The sequence below is a fragment of the Lytechinus variegatus genome, chromosome 2 (genome assembly GCF_018143015.1).
Source record: "Lytechinus variegatus isolate NC3 chromosome 2, Lvar_3.0, whole genome shotgun sequence".
In the NCBI taxonomy this organism is placed as follows: Eukaryota; Metazoa; Echinodermata; class Echinoidea; order Temnopleuroida; family Toxopneustidae; genus Lytechinus; species Lytechinus variegatus.
In genome coordinates, this window is record NC_054741.1 from 81567242 (window position 1) to 81585791 (window position 18550).

Genomic DNA, 18550 nt, shown 5'->3' on the forward strand with positions numbered 1-18550 from the left:
TCGGCGATCCATGCATTCACGTTTAGGCGCGGGGAAATCCCTTAACTTTCGAACTGTATATGGTGTGCAGTGTTGTGCATGGAACTGTTAACTCTTCCGAAATTTACGTTGTCGTTAGGGGTTTATATTTGTCAGACTTGGATAGTTGGATCATTGTGGATTGAAGTAAGTCATTACCGGTCACTATTTTATTTTTTAAATTAAACATCTTAAGACATGCAAGGTATTAATCATTTTTTTCCATCGGCCTTTTGACTGGAGCTGAGTTTGACGCAAAGACAAAGTCACAAAGTAGGGCCCCTTGCCATGGGCGCATGATGAATCAACCAAAAACTTACGCGACATTAACCCAGGGAGCTCCGGCTCGCGAAGCTGGCCTGAGCCCAGGGGCCTGTTGCATGAAATGGTCTTTCGTAGAACCATTCTACGTAAGAACGAAATATCGCTCACCTGTTTCACAAAGCCGATTTGGGCGATACGAAGAATGGTCCTTGGAAAGACACCTCCAGACATGTCCTACGTAGGCATGATCTTCTTTGCACACCGCCCGCCACCGTCGGCATTGAGAGAAAATGCGTTTACGGCAAGCCACACTGACATATCACCTTTAAACATATTTTTAGGGGGTTGATGATGCATTTTGTCTGGGATGGCGCCAAGTTATTTTTTATATGGGGGCTAGTTGTCATCAATTTCACGTCGACAAGACGACCAAAAACGGATGTCATTTTAACTTCTCCGGGGGTAATGCAGGGGGGTAATGTAGGCCCAAATATTTTTTTTAAATATGTCTTCGTTTATTCTTCCTCCGTCCTATCCCCACCCCTTTTCCATTAAAAAAATAAACTTGAACTATCGAAATGGGCGGCACTATCTCTCTGACCCTAATTGAACAACATGAAAGACTTCTTTAAAAGAAATTTTGTAAGGGAAAAATACATGTTTATAACGTTAAGCAAAAAACAACAACAACAAAAAAGATACAAAACTAAAATTTTAAACATCTAAATCATTTATTATTTTTATTTAATTTTCATTATGATTATTATTTTTTGATGAGATTAATTTTAATCAATGAAAATTCTTGGATTTGGGATAACTTGAGATGTGAAACAGTGAAAAAAAAAATCTGCAGTATCAAAATAGCTAATAAGAATTTAAGATACAGATTAGGCCTATATACGAATCCATCACATGAAGATAAGTTCATCAAATAGAATATTATGAAAAGTCCATATGAAGAGGCGCATTTTAAATTGTAGGGTAGGCCCCCTTTCGGCTCCTATGTCATGTTAAAAGAATCACAGTAGTCTCTACTCCTTAACTTTGAAATGTTTAACATATATATATTGTATATTCTTAAACCTTATATTCTTATATAAACTTCCATAAATCAAGTGATCAACTTTAAATATGACCAACGTTTATGATCGTTGTAATTTTTAGCATTTTTTCTGTTAATAGTATTTTCTCCATTACGGATTGCACAACTTCTTCTGTGTTTTAATTATTATTGAAGCACTACTTTATTCACTTGGAAATGTTTGCAGCAATGTTCATATTTTCCTTCTCTTCGGTTACTCATCATGCAACTGAGGTATGTTTATACTCTAATCACTCACATTTGTATTTCTTGCGTTATATCTGACAAATAAAATAAATAAATTAGATTTTTCACACGCAGCCTCTCATATTTTCCCCTTTAGTCTCATACAATCAGACACTGTTGATTTTGTTTACTACATTCAAACCCTATTTTTACTCAACAAATAACATATTAACGCATAATTTGCTAAATTATAATTACACATAAGTATTCTATTAAAAATACAGAATATTGAACTAATAAAATGTCGAAATTACTTAGTTAAATCAATTTTTATATCTGACAATGGTCTCTTTCGATGAAATATCAATGAAAGGTGTCTCTAAAAGGACACCATGTTCTAAATAAGTGAAATAATGAAAAATTCGATTTTATTCAGTTATGTTTGTGAATCTTTAAAGTTTTTTCTCTTTTTACCTCATAAACTAAGCTCCATACTTAAATTCTACAATCAGTAATAAATAAAACATCATTTGATCTCCTTGTATTGAAATAAATGATTTTATGAAAAGTCATCATTCTGAAATAATAGGTTCAGGTGACGATGAAGACTAAATATTTTTCCGATACTATCGATATCAAACGATGTCGCGGACTTGAAAGACAAAATTGCCTTCGTGAAACGGAAAGTGCTGATTTGTCGCCAATCTTCCTATCTCGGAAGAATGGTCCTAGGACGTTCCTACGTATCGCTCATCTCGTCATGCAACAGGCCCCAGGACTCGTCCGTGTATTAGGCAAAGTGTACTCTCCAAAATGGGGTAGAATGCGGTCACAATAGCACCCCAAATAAAAGGGGGGAAAAAAAATTATGAACTTAACTTGATTATTATCATGGATGAAGGTCTATCATGTCTATTGTCAATCTTGACACAGAATTGGGGCCATATTCTGAAAATTGTCTTGACTTAATTAAGAGAAAATTCTTGTACTTGCATCTTTGGAGTTACAATAAAATCTGTATTCTGAAAATTGTATCATTTCTTGTAAATTTTCTTGTAACTTTCATTGAGCGCGTATCATGATGTCAGAGCTATAATGATGCGTAAGTTAAAAACAACGCTATCTATGTGCACAAGATAACACATCAAGATAAAAGGTATTCTGAAAATTCTCTTATCTTTGCATTCTGTTAACTTCCTTGCAAAAATAGAAGAAAATTTACAAGAGGTAGGGGGCTATTGTAACTTAATGTTGCATCGATCATTTCTCGATCAAAAATAATTATTTCTTGCTGCATCCCGCAAGAACATTGTGTTTTACTGCAGGAGATATTCTGAAGACATTACAGAGATGGATTGGTAGACTTTTCAGCAATTAAAAATTGGTGATCGAGATGATGAATCTTTTCAAAGAGAATATGACTCTGAGATCAGCCATGTGTATTTTTAGCACAGTGGCGCACATGCATAAGCGTCAGGGGCGCAAGGGAATACAAATACGCCTCATCATGTCAACAATGCCCTTATAATAATATTCAGAAAAGATACATTCTATTGGTTGGCCTGAGCATATAACAACTTTAATGATTGGTTGATGACAGAATATTGGGTGTGTCAGAGATAGAATAGGGGACGTCCTCACAGAGATGAGACAATTTTCAGAATACCGATTTAAGACAATTTTAGCGAGCTGTTATCTTGTTGAGTTACAAGAAAAGTTAAGACAATTTTCAGAATACCACCCCTGACATATTCGAGGCACACACTGGACCTTCAAAAAAAAGGAAAGGTTTGTCTCGTTCGTTCTCCTTTTTCATTATTGAAAACAAAATGTCCGATCGATACTGAGAATGAATGCAACATGGAGGTCTAACTTTTCCTTTTTTTGAGGGTCCAGTTTGTGCCTCGATGTCGGGATTCAGTGTCACATTAGACCTTCATCCATATAATCAAGGTAAGTGCATACAGTAATTTATTTTTCCCCTTTTATTTGGAATGCTATTGGGACCCCATTTTGGAGAGTACAGTGTACCCATGTCTGCCTACTGCCTATTATTACGTGGGCCGGAGCTCCCCGGGTCCTACTCCTGTCCTAGTCGGGGACGTCTCCACTTTTCGTAGCGACGTCCAGAGTCAAACTCATGGCATGATGTGTAGGCCTACATGTATGTGATGTCTGGAGTTCACAATTTTAACCGAGGAGTAAAATGTTCCTTTTTAGTTTTGCTTCAGCCACCTGGCCACTGCACCTTATTTCCATAATCAGGATTAGTGCTTCCTCAGGCGATGGTTCGCCTCCTCTACACTTCACTCCCGCTACTCTCCACTCCTATAGGTGGAGGTGGAGCAGAGAGTAGTGGTAGTGAAGTGTAGTGGTTCCCTAGAACCATCGTCTGAGGTAGATAGGGGCCTATCCTTTTTTCACTTTGTCTTTGGGTCGCTATAGCAGAAGGACCTCTTCCTCTAACAGTAAATAATGAACGTTAAACATATATATTTCCGATGCCACTTGAATAGTCTGTATTACGGGTCAGCTGTCCCCAACACTAATTGATTTAGTGAAAAAATTTGCACGATTCTTGAAGTTTCTCTGATCCGTCATGTTCAAAGAAATGTGATAAATAAGGGTGAATGAATATTACATGACGTCCCAATGCCCACAGTTGTTGCAAGCTGTGATCCTTGACTCTCTCGAAAGTCTATAAAGTTAACGTTAGTTCTGGACTCTATGTAACGTTACATAATTCTTTATTTGCCGACTGTACCAAACTGAGTAAACTTGCAATTGAACAGTATCGTGTGTGCATGATATTCGGCTATATTCAATTCAATTCAATTTCAATTTATTTCATTCATAAAAAACACATAAATATACAGTAATAAACAAAAATATCAAAATAAGAATGTGGAGACAGCTTAGAAGAACCAAGTCTTATACAGTGCTGCCACCAAAATGCAAGCGCAAACACATTTTAAAATCAACATTTTAACATAACTAGAAAATAAAGATGATAAAAACAAATACAAATTATATTCCAAGACAAACCCTAAACAATACTTGAACAAACAAAGCCTCATAATTTTATAAGTGATATTTTTTTTAAATAACTGTTTTAAAGAATTGAGTGATACACTTAATTTAATGTCATCAGGTAATGCATTCCAAATTTTAGGACCCTTAAACAATATAGAATTGATACCAATATTGGTTCTCTCAAATGGCAAGTGAAAATCTAATGGCTTTCGCATATTATACAAGTAAAAATCAGAATTCAATTTGAAAAATGTTGAAAGACTAGATGGTATGATTTTATTAAAAACTAAAAACATGAAAACTGCAATATTAAAGTCATTCATATCAAAAATATTCATTAACTTCAATTCTTTGAAAATTGGTTTAGATTGGGCAAGATAATTGGCATGAAAAACTATTCTTATGGCTTTCTTTTGTAAGAGAAATAATCTCATCATTGAATAATTTCTAGAATTGGCCCATACAATATTACAATAATTTAAATAAGGTGAGATTATAGCATTGTAAATCATCAATAAAATTTTACGTGGAAAATGCCTCAACCTATAAAGTACGCCAATGCATTTTGAAACTTTGTTACAAACTTGATTGATATACTCATGCCATAACAGTTTATTATCCACAATCACCCCAAGAAAATTGATAGATGTAGCAACATTTATTTTAGTACCATTCATTTCAATAATAATGTTATTGTAATCAATTTTCTTATTGGTGAATATCATACATTGAGTTTTATTTACATTTAAAATCAATTTATTTACAACAAGCCACTGAGATAGTTTGCACAACTCATGATTGAAGTTAACCATTAGATTATTAATATTTGCATCAGACATAAAAACACTTGTATCATCAGCATACAAGATAAAATGTAATTTCTCAGAAATATTGCATACATCATTTATGTAAATAAGAAATAATAGAGGTCCCAGGATGGACCCCTGAGGCACTCCACATCCTACTGTATCTAATTAAGATTTAACATTATTAATAAAAACATATTGTTTACAATTAAATAACTTTCAAATAAATCTAAGAGTACACCACAAATACCATAATTTTGTAACTTATTTAAAAGAATATTATGATCTAAAGTGTCAAATGCCTTACTCAAATCCAAAAACAACCCAAATAATATTTCTTTATGATTAAAAGCAGTTGACACTTTACAAACTAAATCAGCTAATGCAGAGGATGTGGAGTGCCCGGGACGGAATCCATACTGGGATTTAACAATAATGTTATATTTATCCAGAAAATATAAGAGTCGATTGTATATACATTTTTCAAGTATTTTTGAGAAAACAGGTAACACAGATATACATGTAGGTCTATAATTTGAGACATTAGCAGGAGATCCATTTTTAAAAACCGGAACAACTTTGCCAATCTTTAATTGATCCGGAAAAACACCAACAGATAAAACAGAGTTAAATATATTGCACAGAGGATAGCAGATAATATGTATAACTTTTTTAACAATTGAAATATTTATTTCATCAAAACCTGCACTAGACTGATTGTCAAAGCTAGAAGTGATTTTTATTATTTCACCGGGGGTGATTGGATTAAAAAATGCAGTATGAATATTACGTTTTAAGTACTGTGTAAAATTATTGCCAGAGGTATTGCACTGTATATTATTAGTTAATGAGGAGCCAATCTCAATAAAATATTTATTAAATGTTTGTGCTTTTATGAAATCGTCAGTAATAATTTCATCATTAACATTGATATTTTCAATATTGTTTTCTTTTCTTTTATTACCCATAGCTTTGTTAATAATTTTCCAAGTTCTTTTTAAGTTCGTCTTTACTTCAAAAAATTGATTTTCAAAATATTCCCTTTTAACACATTTTATTTCACTATTAACTTTATTACGGAAGGATTTATACGTCCGTTCTCTATACTCAGTTGGATTTCTAATATATTTTTTATATAATAGAAACCTTTTATGACACATTTTGCGCAAGTCTAGATTAAACCATGGCTTATCTTTCCTAGATTTGTTTTTCATTTCGACCTTTGGAAAACATTCATTATAGACTTGCATAAATTGATGCAAAAAATTATTATAACTAATATTTGGATCCTCATCAACTGTGTGCCAGACGACATTTTCCAATTTATTTGTGAAATCAAGAATATTATGATCATTAACGACACGTTTATTTAATTTGATTTTTTTATTAGGTATAATAACCTTTGAGTGTATACAAAATATGGGGAAATGGTCGCTAACATCAGCAAGGAAAATTCCACATGACACATCATTTAAATCATTAGTGAAGATATTGTCAATCAATGTTACAGATTGATCCGTAACTCTGGTTGGATAATGAATAGTGGGATAAACAGACTTTGTCATAAAAGCATCCAAAAAATCATTAACATTTGAGCAAGAATCGGCATTATACAAATTAAGATTGAAATCTCCAATAAAATATAATAATTTGTTTTCGCTATTTACATTTTCTAAAAGAATATTCAAGGATTCGATAAAATTAGGAAATGATGAATTTGGAGGTCTATAGATAACATTAAATAAAATATTCTTTGGGCAAGACTTTATTTCTATGCAAATACATTCAATAGATTCAGAAAAAATATTGTATTCGTTTCTATGTACAAAGTTAAAATCATTTCGAATAAAAGCTCCCACACCACCCCCTCTACGTCCTGTGCGGGAAAGACCTATAAATGAATAACCGTCAATTTTGTAGTCAGAATCATTTTGTTTAAGCCAAGTTTCGGTGATACCAATAGCACAAAAATCTAAATCAATGCAATTTAAAAATGATGTTAAACCATCAATGTTTTTCTTTAAACTTCTACTATTTATATGCAAACATGAAAATCTATTTTTGAAATTAATAAAAGACTCGCAATCTTTTAGACATGTATTGAATTCCTTTGGCAAATAATAGTTTTGATTGGGGCCATTAAAAGAATCACTACCATCAATTGGAGACAACAAATCATTGATCCTTGATAAATCAATATCTTGTAAACATTGTTGATAAAAAATGTAGTCAGGCATGTAAGTTAAAAAAACATAAAAAACAACAAAACAAACAACAAATATAAATGAGTTAACACATATACAATTACCAATATAGTTGGGAATATTGGTAAAATAGGTCAAGTATGCAGATGTTCTATTTGTGATTGGGCATGGGATCTACAGTAGTCAAATTCTGATGTAAAATCTGTAAATTTATCCAATAATACTCATTTTTAGTTTATATCCTTCACACCAAAACATTTTTTGGTAGGCCTACAATACATGCATGAATTTGATCTACATTGTAGTGCAAATTGAAGAGTGACATGGGGGTATTTTACCAAAACTATAGCTTGAATTCCAGGCCTTTATTATAATAAAGTAGATAACTAGATTGAATATTCATGAGTATCAAACAACATTAAAAAATTGATATGAAATGCTGTAATTTCATCGAGTGTACATATTATGTATGCAGAGCTGATATGTGGACAGTCAGTTTTGTTATTTAGTGTTATTTTTATTGCATTTAAATCCTGTTTTTGTGCTAGATAATTATGATCATTGACATTACAAATTATGACTTCCAGATGAATCCAGAAGTTTCCAGTGTTTCACTCATGGCGGCACTGACGTATGATCCCCCCCCCACACACACACAAATTTTCACCACCGAGAAAAAAGAGAAAAGGAAAAGCCTTTGAGATATGATATTATTTTCTGATTATTATGTCAATAGCTATCACAAACTTGGAATTTTGTAATAAAAATCTCGCTCGCTCACAGCCCCCTCAAAATTTTTGGCTCATTACGCCACTGTATGGTAGCATGACAAGAGTTAGGTTTACTGCCAGGGCTAGAGCTCCATTTGTTACACTCATGAAGATTTCATCTGTGGGCATTGATGAAAGATCAGAGCACTAATTTTTTAGGATATTTCGTCCACCAAAAATAATTTGACAAGCAAGCAAAAAAAAAGGTCTTCAGGTTAAAAAGAGGGGGCACACATCTGTTTTCATTGCATTTTTACATTACAAATTATGAATTTAGGGATCAGTTGTGACTCGTCAGGGGGGGGGGCAGACATAGTTTTCATCATCATCATCAAAGAGAAGGAGGCAGAGGTTTTGTGAGAGGTAAACATTAACAGAACACCAAATATTTCTTTGTTCTCCATTCTCTTCCAGAATCAATTTTTGAAAATGGCCCAGAAGCGAACAAGATGTGTGCAATTAGATCAGTTAAAGTCATTCAACCTGTTTACTGCATTTGGTGAGGATGGCAAGATGAAGGCTCTCCGACCAAATCTCCAGGATTTAGAGACCGGTAACATCTTATTTTTAAAAGGAAAATCTAATGTGAATGTAAAAAAAAATGGTTCTAAATTTAAATCAAGTTATAAAAGCAGAAAATTAGAAAAACATGTCGACAGAAGTTTGATCAGAAATGATTGAGAATTAAAGCTTTTTATTTATTTTTTTTTTTGGGGGGGGGTTGTCATTTGCGAGCTACTTTCCTGTATGTATAAATTCAATTAGATTCTATCAAGGTTTATAGATATTTTAAAAAGTGTGTAAGAATAAATTTATTGAACGTATATTTACAGGGGAGGTTCACTCTGACAAATAGTTGATTTCAATTTAAGAAGAAAAATTAGAGTAAAAGCTTGTTGGTGGAAGTTTGATGGAAATCTGTCTTAGAACAGAGTTATGAATTTTGTAAGTTTTGATTTTGTGACGTCATAGTCAAGCAACTCTTCTGTTGCATGTTATAAATTTAAAGGATGTTTCATTTAAAAAAAAAAATTGAAAGTGATTTTATTTGTGTATCTACCCTGTAATGCTCCTATTGAGCTTGACATTGTTTTCTAATTTTTCCCCCATTGGCTTCCCCAGCGAAAGTGAAGGCACAATCAAGGCACAGTGAAGGAAATCAAACAGTGTCTGTTTGACATCTGTCATAGATGTTCAAGTTTTCCTACAAGAATATCCTGTCATTAATAAGTGCACATCAGTTTTTCAGAAAATAAAGCATACATGTACTTGGGTTACAAGTAGTTTCACTGGAGTGGAGTTTCTTCATTTGATGGAAGTGTCTGTGAGAGATCACTTACCTCTTAAGGTCATAGTCACAAGATTCTTGTGACAAATAACTAAGGATTAGGTGCTCAGTTAACAACCAAACTTTGGTCAAAGATGCATCAGGTTATATTAATTTTATGGTGTTGTTAGAGAGTCATTTGGTAAGGTAAATGTTGTAAAGCCAAACCCTAACAGGTTTAAAAGCACACTGTGATTCTTGTCTTGCAGATGAGGATGAGGATGAAAACATTGAAGATATCAGGGCAAAGCTCTCTGGACGAAATAAAGGGAAGGCAAAAGTAAAGACTGCCCAAAAAAGGAAGCAGAAAAAGTATGAGGACAGTGATGATGACGATGACAAGGTCATTGATGTCACAACAAGGTATGGTTTTGGTTATTTTCTTTTGAAAAAAACACAGATAAGATTTTCATTTAAAAATGTGCACCAAATTTATTCATCCCTCATGTTATGGAAGTGTCACTTATAGTCAACTCTCAAACTTTGGTATATGGCGATGTGTCTTGAACTTGCCCTATTTGTGTTACGTTGCTGAAATCCAATGATCGCGCACCCATCAGGATAAAAATGGTAATGACTTTGAAATATTTACCGTTTCCATAAAAAGTACATGTATACTTTTTCTTAAAGGAAATTTCACAAGGGTTCCAAAAATGGCATTAAAATTACAGTAGTGTAAACAACTCGCATCTTATGAGGGAACTGTTTGACTTTTTAGGACCCCAAAAATAATTTCAATTAAAATGCATTTTATGTCCATATTTTTTTTCTTGGCCCCTACCATAAATTACTTACCATATTAGGATTGCTCATGAAATTTCCTTTCAGATGATAACAGGGGCGGATCCAGGATTTTACAAAAGATGGGCACATTTTCCTGAGGAAAAAATCTGATGAAAACAAAAGTTTTTTTTTTTAAGAGATTCATCCATTTCATAAAGGTCATATTTTGATATGTAAATTTCAAATTTGCAAAATTTCAATTTTTGTCTCACCTGCGAAACAGAGTGGGACTACAGACGCCGCTTTTTTCCGACGGCGGCGTCAACACCAAATCTTAATTGAAGGTTAATTTTTTGAAGTGACAGCATGAGTTTCAGGTCACATGGCCCAGGTCAAAGGTCATTTAGGGTCAATTAACTTAGACCATGTTGGGGAATCAACATCAAAATCTTAACCTAAGATTAAGTTTTTGAAATGTCTTCATAACTTAGAAAGCATATGGTCCTAGTTCATGAAACTAGGCCATAAGGGCAATCAAATATTACTAAAATCCTGCCTGAGTTTCAGGTCAAATGTCATTTAGGGTCATTGAGCTTTGGCCAAGTTTGGGGTATTTGTTGTATTACCATCATAACTTCAATCTTATTCATAAAACTTGGACAAAAGAGTAATCAAGTATCACTGAGCATCCTGTGCAAGTTTCAGGTCACATGACCAATGTCAAAGGTCATTTAAGGTCAATGAACTTTGTCCAAAATGGGATATTTATTGTATTACAATCATAACTTTGAAAGTTTATGGATCTGATTAAAAACAACTTGGACGTAAAAGTAATCAAGTATCATTGAAGATCTCTTTCGAGTTTCAGGTAAAATTACTAAAGTCAAAGGTCATTTAAGGTCAATGAACTTTGGCCTTGTTGGAGGTAAAATTGTTGAATTGCTGTATAACTTTCAAAGTTTATGAATGTAATTTGTAAAATGTGGACATAGGGGTAATTAAGCATCACTGACAGGTCTTAGGTCACATGATCAAGGTCAAATGTCATTTAGGGTCAGTGAACGTAGTATTGTATCATTATATGAATGGTGTTTTTTTAATAATTTTTTTTTAGTAGTTTTCAAAGCCAGCACTGATGCTATATTGAATCATGTAATGCAGGGAAGACTGCCAGAGGCACTCCTCTTAGATTAAGTTGAATTTGCTTTGTTAAAGTATTCATAGTAATTTTTTTTGCCCCTCAAACAGTTTTTTCCATTAAATTATGTGTTCTTGCTAGTAATGAAACCCTAGTGATTAACAGTTTAGAAATGTAGTTTGGAGGGGGTGTGAGCTTGGGTGCACAATTGATGGAGAATAGCTGTTTCCTTTGAACATGCATGGTTGTTTGCAGAGAGCTCAAATATACACATACATTGTTCAGATTACCTATGATACTTAGCATTTTGAATATAATGTTAATTTCCTCTTATTGATTCTGCAGCCCAACAAGGAATTCCAATGGTAACGTAGTGAATGATGATTCTCCATCTCCTCCCCCGCCTCCAGAGTTTGATGATAAGATGGTGGCTGAGATTAGGAGAAACAACAAGGAAGCTGCAAAGACATTGCAGTAAGAAATTATTTAGTAGAATGCATCTTTACTCTTTGTTCATAGATGATGGTGAGGAGGAGGATGGATGATGATGGTGGTGGTGATGAGGATGATGATAATGGTGATGATGATGAGGATAATGATGATGAGGATGAGGATAATGTTGATGAGGATGATGAGGATGATGATGATAAGGATAATGATGATGATGATGGTGGTGGTGATGATGATGATGATGATGATGGTAATGTAGAATGGTAGTGGTAGTGATTTTATACCTGAATGATTATGATGATAATGGTTGCTTTCAAATCTCTCAGATTTAGTTTTCTAAGAACCATTTTATCTCTGTAAGGCACACCTGCTTACGAAGCAACATCCAATTAATAGCACTCTCACCTCATTTATCCAATTTACATCCATTCTGTCAGGAAACGCGGCAAACGAGTAAAACTGCGTCAATTCATGAAATTCAGATGCACTTCCTCTCCACATTTACCAGGATTTCTTTTTAAAAATGAGCACATTTATCATCTTCTGTAAGATGTCAGTATATCACATCATTACATCATTTCAAGAAAATAAATTTACTAAACACCTAAACAAAATACTTTTTCAATTCATAATTCTACAGGAATAATATTAACAATATTACTCTCAATGATATTTGAATTTATCAATAAATGCCTTATGACCTAGTTATTAAAATTAAGTTTCATTAAAAAGAAGTATTAACAGTGCAGTGACTTGAACTTTAATCCAGATGTTGTTATATCTCTCTTTTTTTGCAGTAATCTTGATAACAAGTTGAGATCTTACAAAATGTCAAAAGCATTAGCAGCAATGGATAACGTATCTCCAGTCATAGCAAGCCCTTCCGAGTTAATTGATCTTGACGCACCAATAACCAGAGAAACCATTACTGTCAAAGTGAGAAGTCGGAAAGGATTGATTCGCTATGAAAATTATCCAATGGTAGGGATGCTGCTTATTATTAATGATGTGTTCAAAAGATTTCTTAAGCTACAATTAAATATTAAAATGTTATATTAAACATGGTTACTGAAGGAGAGCATTGACACGATTTTTCATCAATGTAAATATTTCTTATTTCAATACTTGCAATTGTGCACTTTACAATCTTAGGGAGTGGTTCATAAACTTTTTCATCTGAAAACTTTCCTTAATTTTGGTTGGCTGAGAGGCAATGTTGCTATAGTAACTGTCAGATAAAACAGAACTTGTGGGATAAAACATCTGACATGTCCTTTCTTGATTAACCAAAGAAGTGTACACAATGTAAATACAAACTATTGTATGTGATCACTACTTAGCAGTGAATGAGACCTCTATAGCTGAATGCCACTTTTTTCTATTCTTGGCAAGTATTCCCAGCCCATTCCAGGTTTGGTTAATTGGTTTCATTTCCTGTGTGATAGTTCTTCTTCATGTCCTTTTTGGTCTGCCCCTTTATCTTTGCCCATGTGGTGCCGTATAATGATGTCTAGTACTGTCCATGCATCTTCTTTGAGTTATTTATATTTTTATGTCATCGATCCCAGTTATTTCCCGAACTTCCCCTTTGATTATCTCAGGAATCGTAACATGTCCATCACTTTCAATCTATTTCATATGACTCATGCTCTGCAGAATCACCTACAAAATGCATTAATTTGCAATGTTTTGGGGGTTGTGTTTTGACAGTTTAGTTTTACGACCTGGGGACCGTTTCATCAACATTTTTGTCTGACAAGTTGTCAGATCTTACATCTTTCCTTGATTCTGATTGGCTGAGAGGCACTGTTACTATAGTAACTGTCGGATAAAATGGGACTTGTCAGATAAAACGTCCGACAAGTCTTTTCATGAAACGCTACCCAGATGAAAATACCTAAGATTCTTCCATATGTAAAACCAAAACATCTTTAATCTCTGAATACATTTGAACTTGACAAAATGGTGTAGACAGGTCTTCATAATAGGAGAGGTGGATGAATCCAAACTGGCCTACATCTAACTCTCTTTCTCTTATAGAATCAAACATTTGAGAAGATATTCACAGACCTTGGTGTGTCTGAGGGTGTTGAAAGGAGGAGAGTAAGGATAACCAGGAAAGGTGATGATATCTTGCAGGAGGATACGCCCAATTCTGTCAATCTACACATAGCAGATATTTTAGGTAAGCAATTATTTATTACTTGTGAATTTGGTCAGAACAACTTTTTAAGATGAATGAATTAATGAAACTCGGTAATTTCAAGTTTTTTGTTAGTAATGATCTAGTTGCATTATCTTTTCTGTCTTATATATTACTCCATTCTCAAGAAATAGTATGCGTCATTGCGACCTACCTTCAGATGTCATTTTCCTTTTCATGGCATTGGCCTTATTGTTAGTCATGTTCAAAGTCTATTGGAGATTCGTTTATCATGTCATCCGTGTTGTGCTACATTGATCTGCCCGAGTGTCTTATCTCTATTTGTTATGATCTTGTTTTCTTACAAGTCTGAAGGTTTCAGACTGTGTGTCACTTTCTTTGGCTCAGCTCTCCACCAAATTTCATAAGCTTTAAATTTTTGGCATTCCTCACTTCCCTGTCCAAATTATTGATGTTTTCCACAAAAGAGGTGTTGATCATTCATGTACTGTTTGTTGCTGCAGAAAGCATCTTGCAGTCTTGAACAAGCAAGTCACATCATATTCCACTGTTCGGAGATCACTTGCGCCTGCTGTGAAGAAAATATGTATATTATGATGACAACCGTTCATAGAAACAGTTGAAAATGTTGAATATGTACATTAAATTCAACTCACATTTATTTATAGGCCTATTCATTCCCGGGGGGGGGGGGCACTCACTATATAATGCACAGTGGGTATGCGCCGCGGAGGGGACCCCCATTTTTTCACTCAAATTTCCGTTCCAAGGCATAGCATTTTTGTCTTATTGAGAAAAAGAACAAAGAAAGCCGCTCCAAGGCATTGCATTTTGTTCTTATCAAGAAAAAAGAAGAAAGAAATCCGCTCCAAAGCTTCGCATATTTTTCGTTACACTGTTCCGATTGCATTGATCTGCTACAATGAGCCGCAATTTTGGTGAAAAGCGGCCGCAGAGCTCAGCCGGCGGAGGCGGCGCTAGCTGCATCATGCACAAATGACAGTTCCATAGGGATGCATACGCGCTCACACGCTGGCGATCCGTTTCAAGGATCCCTGTTTTCACAAAAGTTCCAAAGCCTGTTCTGAGGACCCTCCTTTTTACGATAAGCCCGCTCCAAGGCCCCCGTTTTTGTCTCGTCCGTGGCACACCCCCACCATTTTTTTGGTCGAGTGCCCCCCCCCCCCCCCCCCCGGATTCATTCTTTGATAAAAAAAGAAAAGTTGTGAAAGATACATGGATACATCCATGCAATTATATGTACATCATATAACAGGATGTCATAAAACAATCTACATCCATGATGGATGTAAATGGCTTTTCCAAAAAAAAATTAAATGAATACAAAAAAAGGGTTTTGTCAAGAAAGTCTCCATTTTAAAATAGGATTATACAACATTTTTGACAAGATAGGAATATAAACATGTAACAAAAGAATAATATAAGCACAATAAATAGCTGTATTTTGAACCTTACATGCCCGAAGTACAACGTGTAGAAAACAAATAAAGCAATAACAACAAAAAGAAGAGGAGAGGGGAATTGAGATTGACGATTTTTATGTAAATGTTTAAGCTTACAATGATTGCAGAATGATTTAGAGGTTAAGTCAGTGGGTAATGAATTCCAAGTCACAGGTGCATCCCATTCTCACCTTCATAAGTTCTAGATGTAAATATCAATATTTGGAGAAAAAAGTTAAGATGACTGAATGTCACACAATTATAAGTTCTCTGTTTTCACATTTTGTACATTAATTGTTTGCACCTGGGACTTTAGGCTTGGGGTGTAACATCACCTTTGATGTGTTGACAGGCCTTGTGTAATAATCTTTTCTCATACAAGTTTTTGATAGATAAAATGGATGAGAAATTTCAGATAGTTTACATTTTATCATCTCTGCTATCCTGATACAACAAAAATATGATGAAAATATGATATGATAAAAAAAAAATTAAAAATTGTTTTCACTGGCTCCAGAGTGTTGGTCGTAATGATGTTCTTCAATTTTCCATTTGTCACTTTTCAGATTATGTGATAGTTGATGGAGTGACACCAGCGTTACCGTGGTATTCATCCACACTCACTGAGGAGGATTATGTCAGGGTCACACTGAGGACAAGGGAGAAAAACTGTAAAACCATCACCAAAAAATTAGCCAAGGTGAGTTGAGAATTATCACTGATATTCCCGTCGGGTAACTATGACAAATGGGGTTAAACAGCAACTTGCCCATTAAGTCTCATAGGAAACCCTTCTGCAGAGGAGTAAATTGCAGTTTGATTCAATAAAAAAAAATCCAAGTCTAGAAATTGTATATAGCCATGCTGACAATTGCATGATAGTTCCATTATGATGTCATGACTCAAATCAAATGGTATAATAATCCTTATGTATTGGTTATTTTGGATGATGTCATGAGTTTGTCTTTGCAACTGTGAGAGATGTCATTTGCTTTAATTTGCACTAAATTTTCAATTCTTCCTAAGAGGAATCTCAAGAGATCACAGAAGTCTAATTGACCTGGTAGAAATTTGAATTATACCAAATGAAGAGCACAATCGGGTGTGAAAATTACTTTGAATAAGCAAAATGTTTCATTTATTCAATATGAACTTTGTCTTCTACCATGATAGATTGAAACCTTTGAAGAGGTGTTCCGTGCCTTTGCAGAAGTTCATGAAAAGCCTGTTCATCAACTCCAGTTTTCCTTTGATGGTGACGACGTCTCCCCAACCGCTACACCTCAGGACTTAGACATGTCCGAAGAAAACGTCATTGATGTTGTTGTTTTATAGAAGAACAACGGAACTGAGAAAAAAACTTTGAAACGGAATGAAACCTCATCGGGTCAAAATGATCGCAGTGCAAGAGCTATGTGTGCTTTCAGTTCTGAAGGTATCTTGGAGACTCTTTGGAACCATTGATATTACATCTAGTTCTTCCTTTTGTAATGGTGCTCTTATACAACTCCATCTTTTGATGATTATGATACTTATGTAGGAATATATGTACTTGAAGATCCTCTTGTAAGAAGCATGATTTTGCAATCTTCAAGGAAATGAGTACTTGCTTCATCAAGCTGTTTGTAAATTATACAGAGAGTTGTGTTAAACCAGCTGTAGTCCTTTAAAGTTGGGCCTATATGATTTCTAATACTTACTAAATGAAATTCATGTCTATGGATACCATGGTTTAACTATGATAAAGAAATGTATGGGCCCATGCACAAGCATTATATAGTCGCTATTGTACCCAGACAATTTTGCCCATAAAATGCTTTGTATGATCTGATAATGGAGATGCTCCTGATGACAGTAATGAAATCTCTTTGATGAATGGAATTTACCCCATACCAATTCGCTTCGTATAGGAAGAAACTATGTTGTTGGTAGTTAGTGCTACCATGTATCATTGGATGAGAGTTGAAGGGTTTAATTGTCTGAAAGGGAATTCATGAGATTTCTCTACTTGATAGTGCCTTATCTGATTAAATTTGAAAATATTGATGTCTTTGAAAGGGAAGAGAAATTCACTCTACTCTTTGAGTAACAAAATTTTCTCAATTGTTTTATTTGGTAATTTATGTGTGTTCTAATCCATGGGTGTCATTAAAATGTGTCTTTTGATTGGAGATGGTACATGCCATTTGCATCTTGGGTAAACATTTTGTTTGTATATTTTAGCTATAGATATTAATAATGGACCTACCTCTTTTTTTATAACAAAAAATTAATTAGTCAAATCTATGAGGACTAATTAAATGATTTTAACTAAGTAACAGTTCAACAAACATTAATTATTTCTATGATTAGTATGCAATATTCTACTCAAGGTTAAACCTATGCAACTTTCAGGAGTTCGATATTTATCTCGACTGCATGGCAGAGCAAGACTATACGGCTAAAGGCTTTTCAGACAGAAGGATCGTCAACTTCAAATCTTAACCAAAAGGCTAAGTTTTTGAAATGTCATCATAAGAAAGTATATGGGCCTAGTTCATGAAACTTGGAAACAATTGCTATCAAATATCGCTTAACATCCTGGCAGAGTTTGAGGGCACATGACTAAGGTCAAAGGTCATTTAGGGTCAATGAACTAAGACCATTTTGTGGGAATCAACATCAAAATCTTAACCAAAGGTTAAGTTTTTGAAATGGCATCATAACTTAGAAAGTATATGGACCTAGTTCATAAAACTTGGACATAACAGTGATCAAGTATTACTGAACATCCTGGCTGAGTTTCAAATCCCATGACCAAGGTCAAAGTGCATTTAGGGTCAATGAACTTTGGCCATATTGGGGTATTTGTTGATTTCCATCATAACTTTAAAAGTTTTTGGATCTGGTTTATGAAACTTTGACATTAGAGTAATCAAGTATC

At 34.3% G+C, this 18550-nt stretch overlaps 1 protein-coding gene across 1 annotated transcript; it reads left to right on the forward strand.

Moving 5' to 3' along the window:
• Positions 1-22: 22 nt before the first annotated feature.
• Positions 23-18300, forward strand: LOC121409243 (NFATC2-interacting protein-like). The gene is made up of 8 exons (XM_041601115.1): positions 23-165; positions 8777-8915; positions 9899-10052; positions 11896-12024; positions 12798-12981; positions 14041-14185; positions 16194-16327; positions 16801-18300. Exons 1-8 carry the CDS (start codon positions 79-81, stop codon positions 16960-16962), a joined length of 1134 nt encoding a protein of 377 aa, XP_041457049.1. The 5' UTR covers positions 23-78; the 3' UTR covers positions 16963-18300.
• The last annotated feature ends 250 nt before the right edge of the window (positions 18301-18550 follow it).

Excerpts from the sequence above, each read along its gene's own strand:
- LOC121409243 (XM_041601115.1), top strand. The coding sequence starts at position 79 with ATGGAACTGTTAACTCTTCCGAAATTTACGTTGTCGTTAGGGGTTTAT. Across the intron at positions 14,186-16,193 it reads ACACATAGCAGATATTTTAG|ATTATGTGATAGTTGATGGA; the intron begins GTAAGCAATTAT and ends GTCACTTTTCAG. Across the intron at positions 16,328-16,800 it reads TCACCAAAAAATTAGCCAAG|ATTGAAACCTTTGAAGAGGT; the intron begins GTGAGTTGAGAA and ends CTACCATGATAG.